This window comes from Mizuhopecten yessoensis, unplaced genomic scaffold (assembly GCF_002113885.1).
Source record: "Mizuhopecten yessoensis strain PY_sf001 unplaced genomic scaffold, ASM211388v2 scaffold9423, whole genome shotgun sequence".
Lineage (NCBI taxonomy): Eukaryota > Metazoa > Mollusca > Bivalvia > Pectinida > Pectinidae > Mizuhopecten > Mizuhopecten yessoensis.
The window spans coordinates 316,669-327,175 of record NW_018408040.1 but is presented as its reverse complement, the minus strand read 5'-3'; the positions used below and the strand labels follow the sequence as shown (position 1 = coordinate 327,175).

General features: G+C 35.8%; 1 protein-coding gene across 1 annotated transcript in view; it reads left to right on the top strand.

Annotated features, from left to right (window-relative positions):
• The window catches only part of LOC110458069 (beta-1,3-galactosyl-O-glycosyl-glycoprotein beta-1,6-N-acetylglucosaminyltransferase-like), a 14,447-nt gene extending 6,080 nt beyond the window's left edge, over positions 1-8,367 (top strand). Inside the window, exons 3-5 of the mRNA XM_021509625.1 lie at positions 4,452-5,667; positions 6,210-6,436; positions 7,446-8,367. Coding sequence (XP_021365300.1) covers positions 4,685-5,667; positions 6,210-6,436; positions 7,446-7,759 — 1,524 coding nt within the window. The 5' untranslated portion in view covers positions 4,452-4,684 and the 3' untranslated portion in view covers positions 7,760-8,367. The remainder of the gene's footprint in view (positions 1-4,451; positions 5,668-6,209; positions 6,437-7,445) is intronic.
• The last annotated feature ends 2,140 nt before the right edge of the window (positions 8,368-10,507 follow it).

The window sequence follows — 10,507 nt, the reverse complement described above, 5'->3', positions numbered from 1 at the left end:
ATATGTCAACCTGGTCCCCGTTGTCTGTTACAGACGACAAAATAATAGGCCGTCTCATCCCCGTTGTCATGTACACACAACAGGCTTTGGTGTAACTTGTCCTATGTTTATCTGGTTATCGCACTCGACATTCGCGTTATACAATTAATTGTCGCTACAATCACCACCCATCAGTTGGAAAGAAATATTTGTATAAGTGCATATTACACAATTTTCATTTTGTGACTTATTGTTTTCGAACTTCCTGCAATATGTTTGTGTTTGATGTCTCAAATATAAACAATATGGCGGCAACTTAATTCGATTTGAACACTCGTAAATTCATCACCAAATATGTATTTAGATTTATGGAAGTAAATATGAATATTTGAATGTAAGTGTAGCAGTGGTGGATTTTGTAGATTAAAACACTGTGAGAGTTCTTCACGATTTATTGTGCGTAGTTCCGATTCCTTTGACATTGAATTAAACCTGCAGTTTTATAATAATTACATGTCAGATATATGTATGGGATCTACAACTCATTCATAACGCACATATACTTGAAGCACATATTGAATTTACAAGAAGTTATCTTAAGATGTTACATGTAAGATTTTAGTTCTAGAAATCATAAAAGTTATATTACATCTAGATTTACATTATATTTACTGATATTTATACACATGTAATATTGAACATATGATGTTAATCTTAACTTATCTTATCTCAGTATTTATTGATACGGAGGTTACTTAATAAATAGACATAGAGTACAATAAAATACATTCATCAATACTTAACTAGTATGATCGTATCTATCAATTTGACAATATAAATGGAAGCAGATGAATTAGAAGTATTAATTTGTGAAAGTTAGTAAATTTCTTACCAGTGTCCTGTCCTGTCTGCTTCGTCAAGACGTCATGTAGTCTCTGATAAAAATCGCGCCAAAACCACCGGTCAAACAAAGAAAACAATGAAAACCTCGACCATTGGCTAACCCAATAGGTGACAACGGGATAACTTACACAACTGACCAATGATAAAAATACATATAACCAGACCAATCCAAGAGGCAAAAATAAGGAAATAACTATACCACAATATAAAGACCGCTATTTCTATACCAGAACATATACCGTAATATTATAGATATAGATATCACAAATATCGTCTCTGCCACATTCTCCCCCCTTCTGAGAAAATATCGTCCTCGATTAAACCATCTGAAATAAAAATAAAAATATCAATACCTGGACCCTGAAATACAAGGCTTGTTCATATATATGTAACATATCAAAAAATGAAAATCTCCACATGTTAATGGTCAATAATATCTTACTGCACATGTGAAAATAAATCATTTGACAAATACAATATATATCTATGTCGTCACAATACGGCATATCGCTGAACAAATATCCATCTTACAACCTGCCACCTGGTCAAGTAAATCCCGCAGATAATTTGCTCGAATCATCCAATCTGGGTCTCCCTGCTGCTGAGACATGACAAACTCACCGGTGGTCATTCAACTCGGTGGTTTCCGGTTTCGCACCGGTCTAGTGCGTCCTTCATCTGCAATATGGAAAGGGGAATCCCTGACTTCCGGTTCTTGTATTTCCTGTCCAACTTCCGGTTCTTCCACTTCCTGTTCATCTCCCTGTTACGGTTCGTCCGCCTCACTTTCTGACATCTCTAGGGCGTCCCCCTCATCTATGTCATCGCCAGAGGCCATCCACCCACTGCATATATGGGATAAGTTAACAAGAAATAAACATTTTGTAAAAATTCAGAATAAGATATGGATTCATATATGAAAATGTAGTTATTATTATCTAATATTAGAGTTGATTCTCTTAAAATTTATTTAACAAAGCACTATAGAATATTCATGTAACTATGAAATAGTTAGAACAGGTTATAGAATAGTACACTCATAAATTCCATCCAGTCCAGTCCAGCCCAGCCGCCAGAGATGTTGTGAAGATAGATACACACCAGTATCAGTACTTAGTGATCATGACACTTTAAATAATAGCATCACTTTCAATGTAAAGTTTTGCTGTGAGTGAGATTACATATCAAGCCTAATAGTTTGACAAATGTAGTCAGATATACTTCCTATAGGAATGGATATGTTGATATCATCGCTGCATATTAAGCACCCATTTCATAGAGTTTTTAGATCAAAATGATCATGATTACCAGTTATACCAAATTGAGAAATGTTTATTACTAATTGCATTCTAATTGCAATCTGTTGTTATAGAGTTGGCATTCAAATATAATATTAAATACATTTTCATGTCCACACCTACATGCTGGTGTGTCATTCAGATGATCCATATATAAGTCACTATTTAGGTTGCTAGCATGATTTCTCAGCTGACAAATTATGATATTGAATTTTCTTGGCCCATAGTATTTAAATATGCAAGCAATTTCTTCAGTGTTGTTTATATTATCAGACTTGATGATTTTTTTTAAGTTGTTGAATGGGTGCAGCATTTAAAGTTTCTGCAGATAGAAGGTTAAATTATCTACACATTGAGGGAAAATAACTATTGAAATAATTCTCAGTTCTACAGAAAGGGGGATGAAAACACGGCTATTTCTTAGTAGGTATCTTATATTTATATTGCTGTGAAGGTATGGTTCAATGATTTCTTCTAGGTACTTAGGCGATTCCTTATTTAAAATTTTGAACATAAGTACTAATTTATGAATTTTTCGCCTATAACAAAGTGATTAAAGTCCAGTTTCTTCATAAAGCTTACAATGAGAGGTCCCTCTACGCAATCCTGTAATAATTCTTTATGCCTCTAGCTGGATTGTCTAAAGAATATTTTTATTTTGGTTACTACAGTTATCCCATACTACATCCCCATATTCAAGTATTGGTCTAATAAAAGAGGTATATATTGTAGACTTTTTCTATCCAATTTGCGTTTTAACATTTTCAATATATTCATTCTTTTATAAGCTAGCTCATAAATGTTGTCCATTTTCCATCACTACTAAAAGTTAAACCAAGATGCTTATGAGTTTGTTTATTAATTACAGTTTCATTACCAAATAAGATATCTGGGTGATTTTGTTCCCTTTTGATCGAGAAGATTACTGATTCAGTTTTTAGTGAATTAAATTTGATATCCCATTATTTTGCTCATACATTAATATAACTTAGATCATTATTTAATTTCACTGCAATTTCAGTTTGATTACATGTAGTCTATCACTTCATAGAGAGAAGTATTATCTGCAAAAAGTTTTATTTTACTTGTTACACATTCTGCTATATCATTAATATAGATTAGGAAAAGAAATGGACCAAGGACCAAGCCTTGGGGTACACCGGCTTTGACATGCTTAAAAATTGAATAAACCCCCTGTTAGATAATTACTAAACCATTGTAATATTTCCCCTTTTATGCCATACGATTCCAATTTAAAAAGTAAACCCTTATGTCAAACTCTATCAAACGCCTTACTTACCTCACAAAATACAAATCTGATTTCATTATTTACAATAGTGTGATATATAGACAATAACTGGTTTACAGTCGAGTCTCTTGGTAAGAAGCCTGATTGGTGCTTCGTTATGATATCACATTTTTTCATATAATTAAACATATTTAAAAATAACTTTTTCAACAATTTTGCTAAAACACGATGTAATAGATATTGGCCTTTAGTTAGAGACATAATTTTGAGCACCCTTACCAACTGGGCCAGGAGTTTTTTTCTCATTAAGTAAACACAGTTGATCTTTAATGTCCTCTTCAAATATAATATTATTGTCTAGAAGGAAGGGAAAAGTATTTTCATGGGGGGTAAGGGGTTCAAGATTTTCAGAAGAAGTTGATATTGAGCTGAAGTAGTTATTAAGACATTCTGCTTTTTCAAATAGATGATGTATTAAGTTATTATTTTCAGAAAGAGGAGGAAGACAATTTGATACATTATTTGAATTCATGACAGATCTAGCAATTATACACCATTTATTTGGAAGCACAGATTGGTCACTAAGTGATTGCTGTAATATTTTGTAATAAGTGTTTTTAGCTTCTCTAACAAGGTCTACTACTTCCTTTCTAGCCTTTATGAAATTTTCCCAATTAATTGCAGTGTTGTTATTTACAGCTTTGTTATGTAACCCATTTCTATGTCTATTTTTTGCCTTATACTATTCCTCATCCAATTTTTATCATTAGGGCGAACAGTTACAATTTTTTGTGGTATACATTCTGCTAAATGTAAACACGATAATAAATATTGATATTCGTCAGTATCTTGGCTTGTCGTTAGTAGTGCACAGCCTTAATTGGAGCATTGGTTCGTGTAGACACCAAACGGTGCAGTTGTCACCGAGACAAAAAATGATGGTGAATATATGACGCCAATATTTTGTATTCTTTGTAGAAAACACTTGTACTTAATCGTGATAATTTCTCTTTCACTTTCAGGAAATCTGTGTTTGGATGGAAACATTTATCAATCCCTGTCAAGGATGACGCATCAGCACCAGACTTAGTGTGTAGGGAGTGTGTGCAAAAACAGTATCTTCCAGGTCCTTAACCGACCCTGTCTATGACAACGTTCGTTATATCGAGAATTAAAGGAAAAGCATGATGATAAACTGGTTTAAGTGACTGGATGATCCGCCTTTTAATATACATACCTATTTAGATGACTGTAAATGCATGACCTTAAAACAATGAAGCTGGAGAATGCTAAACGGTGTTGTTCCAAAGGTAGCCTGGCGTGTTGTGTCATTAGTGTATGCGCAATGGTATATGTTTTACAATACTACGATCTTCAAAAGCTACTTCCTGCGAATGGTAGGATTTCAATAACAAACACTTCTCATTATACCCGTTTTATTGCCAAATATTTTAATTATGAAAATGAATCCCTAAATATACAGGGATCTTTCGAAGACGATACTCCTCAATCGAAAATTTTACTCAGCATTGCTAATCTTCCGTCTGATTTTTTAAAACGATTACGTGGTAATAAGTATGCACATTCTACTTTACAAGAAACATCAAACAGAGTTACACCCAGTTCGAATAAGTTTGTAAATAAATGGCTTCTTCCTCCAAGAAAATCAGCAACGATGATAAACTGTCCGCTGCTTTTCACAGGAGACCCAGCTGAACAAAAACGTGCAAAAGAATTAATGTCAAGTCCAAAACCAGCACTTCCGCTAATGGCTTATACAGAAATGACAAAGGACTGCGATTTATTTAAACGTAAGAGGCACTACATAACAAATCCGTTAACTCGGGAAGAGGAGGACTTCCCAATAGCTTATAGTTTAGTTGTTTTTAAAGAGCTAGAACAGACAGAACGTCTCCTCAGGGCTATATACCGCCCGCAAAACTTCTACTGTATACACATCGACTCTAAGGCTGAGGAAGAGTTCCGGGACACGTTAACGGGAATAGCCGACTGTTTCGAAAACGTGTTCATCACTAATACTTCGGTAGACGTGCGTTGGGGAACGTACACAATAGTTGAGCCCGAAATCGTCTGTATGAAAGAACTATGGAAGTACAAAACATGGAAGTACTTTATTAATTTGACTGGACAGGAGTTTCCTCTCCGAACGAATGCAGAATTAGTGAGAATCCTTAAAGTGTATAACGGGACTAACGATCTTGAAGGCACGGTCAAAAGGTAGGGATGAACAAAGGTAATTGTGCTTGGTTTGACGCTAAACGATTCCTTATCATATCCCGGTAATCCTGTATTATGCTAACATTACACTACAACCGTCTTCTCAGACTATTCCTATCATTTCAGTGTGATTAAACTCTTACATGTAATATTAATTAACCAATTAATACAATTTGTTAATTTTCAACCGTAAATGATCGATTTTCTTTAATTGATATTCATTCTTTTGAACTGTTTTACCAAAGATGAGTCCTAAATTTCCAATCTTCATATGGTGCAGTATATTACTATTTTCTGCTAATTTCTCCATTGACACATAACTTTCTTTTCAAATAATTGCTTCCTGACTTTGTTTTGTCTGATATTTATTTCAAGACTGTGAGTGAATTATAACATACATAGTGTTATCAATTATTTTATTGGATCTTAAAATCTGTTGTATTTAAATAAAAAAAAGAAAATAAATAAATATAAAATATGGGTAACTTTAATCTTCATTTTAACATGTTTTACAAACCCAAAAAATATTATTCTATTGCTAGGGCGAACCCGGGCCGTTGGGAGAAAGTGGGAGATCCTCCGGGCGGTATCCGACCCTTAAAGGGGTCTGTTCATATCACCGTCAACAGGGGTTTCGTGGACTACGTCCTCCATAACCAGACGGCTATAGACTTCCTGAACTGGACACGAGGAATCGACTTTCCCGACGAGTGTTTCTTTACTAGTCTTAACCATAACCCCCACCTCGGGATACCCGGCACTTACAAAGGTATTTTTAGAAATAGTCATGCTTGCCTTCAGACAAAATTGGTTTGGATTGGGTTTATAACGTTTCACGTACTATTTACAGCTTAAGTCGTTCAAGGTCATGCCTCCAATCGTGCATGCGAGTATGTGTTCCGGAGACAGGGTATGCCGGTGTACTTTCCACCTTGTGATATCGCAGATCTGATTCCGAATTTATAGTGCTATCTCCCTGAAGTCAACCACAGTAACGTCCTACGAGTAATAATTAAGTCAAGAGGCTCACCGGGCCTGTATCGATTGTTTTATTTTTTGTTCTATTTTGCAATTGTTACTTTTCCTCCGTCATAATTTTCTCCTCGTGATATGGTTGACGACTGCGGTTATCATATTGTTAGGTTTTGTTTCAAATCCTAGAAGGCATACTGACATGACATCTTCTTACCACATGACGTTATAATGTTATGTTTGTTGGTTTTCAGTAGGGTTCAGAGTTATAAAGCGTAACTTTGGGCAACAATATATTTCAATATATACTGGGGTAGTAGCTTGCAGTCAAAAATCCTCTTCCTCTATCCTTTTTGCACTCCCAGACGATATGTCGTTTAAAAAAATATGTTCAAATTACTTTGCCCCGATCCTCATACTTACCTGCAGTCAGCCCTTACATTTATAAAATTATGAATTCTCACCTGCGAATGCTTTCATCAAATTTGGTTGATATCTATATTTTAGTTAAAAAGAAGAAATCGCTTAAAGCCATATCGCTAGTTTAGTAATTGTTTGTCCCAATCCTCAGTTTCTCGGGGGTCAGATCCCCCATTTGTAAAAGTTTGACACCCCGCTTGCTTGGCATGCTTCAAGTTAAATACAATGAATTTCAATCAGCGGTTAAGAAGAAGTTACTTTTGATTGACGGACGCCACGGTACAGAAAGAAACATGTTAAAGCACTACTACAAATGAGTAATCTCTCTTTTCATCAAAACAGTATTTATTTATCAAATAAATAATTCCACAAATTCAATTTCACAGGTGAGCCAGAAACCAGCACGGATGTAAAACCATTCCTAACGCGGTTCAAAAATTGGGGAAATGGGCCTTTTGATTGGCCGTGTCATGGAAAGAGAGTGCGAATGATTTGCATTTTCGGAGTTGGTGACCTTCCGTTGCTTGCGCAGAGGCCGGAATTCTTCCTAAATAAGCTTTATTGGGACTTTGAGCCGTTCACACTTGACTGTATGGAAGAGTTGGTGTATAACAGAACACGTGAAGGCTACCTCCAGATAACAAAGTTTGACACATCGTTCTATGAAAATCTCGACATTGTGATAAACAGAGTGTTATGAACAGGGTTCATGTTTTAATAATATTTTTAACGTGTGATATTGTAGTATATGCCGGGTGTGATTATGCTTCCTGAAGTGAAGAAATCAGATAATTTGCAGTTATGTACGGATGACCAGGGGAGTTAACATCTCTATGTGTAAGGTTTTCTAATATGAATTTGAAAACAAATTATTACATTTTATTTGTTCTCTGTATTTCCTAATACATTTCTGCTTATAAACTTATATTTCTGTTTACATACATTTTACATTATACATGATGAATGATGAAACGTGAATCATTATAATCCTACGGATCACCTTGTTCATGTCATTGTACTCGTATTGTCTTGTCCAACTTCGGTGTCAAAAGTTAAATTTGAAATACAACTCTCAAGCGTTATAGTTGGCAATTTTGTTACATAAAACTGAACATGTTATATTACATTTTGTATTTAGTCTATAATGATGTATGTTTAGCAAAGCATTGTTAACAAATATGGGAAGTTAGTCGACTAATTTAGTCATGTTAAGACAAGCATCATTTGACTTGGTTTATATTTCACCGACAAGAATTATCCATCTTATAAAAATGAAATAAAAGAAATGTTAAAAAACAAGAGGCCCAGAGGGCCTGTATCGCTCACCTGGAAATGTTAGCAAAATTGAAGTTTGAATAGCTAGATGTTGCTGGTAGTGTACATGTATTGCATGGTTAGTCAGGGGTTATATTTATATGCAATTGGACAAAATCCTGTCATATCTACAGGAAAAAGAGGATTTTGAAGAATTTGCTGTTTCCACTATTGGGCCCCGCACCTCTTCCCCGTAGGGGATAAGACCCACAGTTCATACAGAATTGGTTCCCCTTCACTCAAGGGTGCTTCGCCAACAATTTGGGCAAAATCCTGTCATTCCTACAGAAGAAGAAGTATTTTGAAGAATTTGCTACTTCCCCTATTGGGCCCCACCCTCTGCCCAAAGCCCAAAGGTGTGTGTGTGTGTGTGTGTGTGTGTGTGTGTGTGTGTGTCAAACTCACCATTTATACAAAATGTATTTCCCTTCCCCATACGATGCAATTCTTCAAATTTGGTCAAAAAACATTGTACACACCGCTGATACAAAATCAGGTCGCCTTCACCCAATGATACTTTAGACTAAATATGGACAAATTCCTGTCATTCCTACAGAAGAAGAATGGTTTAATGCTTTTTTAATATTTTCCTTATTTGCCCCTGCCCCCAGCGGGTTCAAACCTCCAATTATACAAAATTAATTTCCCTTTCAAATAGGATGCTTCTGTTCAAATTTGGTCAAAATACCTTTATCCCAACGGGAAAAGAAGGATAACAAGGGGCCCATGGGCCTTAACGGTCACCTGATATATTCATACAGACAGTTAATTTTGCATTTAACACGAACAGAAATATTATTCAAAGTGACAAAATACAATAAAACCACCTTATTCAATATCTAGAATACAGATTTAAGACTAAAAAGTATTTGAAACTAGCACCTCTGATTCTCAACAAGGAAAATGAAGAAATTTTAGCACACTGGCTTAACATTTTCAATGTATCAAACTGTCAACTCAGGGTTATAATTCCAATCAAGTTATTAACAGGTAATTTTCAAAGTATCATTTGTCATTATAAACCATAATAAATTTTGCCCCCCCCTTTCCCCATGGGGTAAACGTGAGACCCTAGGATTATAAACCTTAAGTCTCTTCCATCTATTAAGAGTGTTTGATTCTGCCATATCTGGGTCTTTGAGAAGAAGATTTTTGAAGACCCTTCCATCTATGAAGAGTATTTGATTCTACAATATCTTGGTCTTGAGAAGATTTTAGAAATTTCAGTCAATTCGACCCTTTTTGGCCCCACCCATCAGCCCCTGGGGGTCAGTCAGGGCTCATATGTGCATACTATCAAACTGCTACCTAAAACTGATAATGCTAACCTAAATTGAATTACTTCCAATGGAAATAAAACAAATGTTGGTCCAAAATCTATGAAAAGTATTTTATTCTATCATATCTGGGTCTTGAGATGAAGATTTTAGAAATTTTATTCAATTTGACCCTTTTTGGCCCCGCCCGCCCCTCGGGGCTGGGGACCAAACCGGCCACTATTTTTGTTGACCTTTGGCCATGGAGGGTTTCTGCAAAATTTCATTGAAATTGGTTCAGGGTTTTGGAGAAGAAGTCGAACATGTGAATTGTTTACGGACGCACGACGGACGAGGCCGGACAAAAGGCAATCGCAATAGGTCATTTTAGACTTTGTCTCATGTGACCTAATAAAGCAGCTATTCCTCTATATCCTCTATTGGGCCTCGCCTCAATGCCCCAAGGAGGGCAGACCCACCGATTATACAAATTTAAGTTCCCATCAGCAAAGGATGCTTTAGACCAAAAATGATCAAAATCCTGTTATTCCTACATAATAAAAATTTTCAAGATTTGCTATATTACCTCTATTGGGCCCAACTTTTCAGGCCCCGGGGGGTCAGACCCACAATTTACACAAGATTGATTTCCATTCCCAATAGGATGCAACTGTTCATACAAAATTGGCTCACTCTCACCCTAGGATGCTTCATACCAAATTTGGACAAAATCCTGTCATTCCTACAAAAGAAGAAAGATTTTGAAGTATTGGGGCCCGCCCATCTGCCCCCAGGGCGGGGCACACCCACTGTTTATACAAAATTGAGTCCCTTTTGCCCAAGGATCCTCAAGACTATATTGGGAAGAGCTCCCTAAA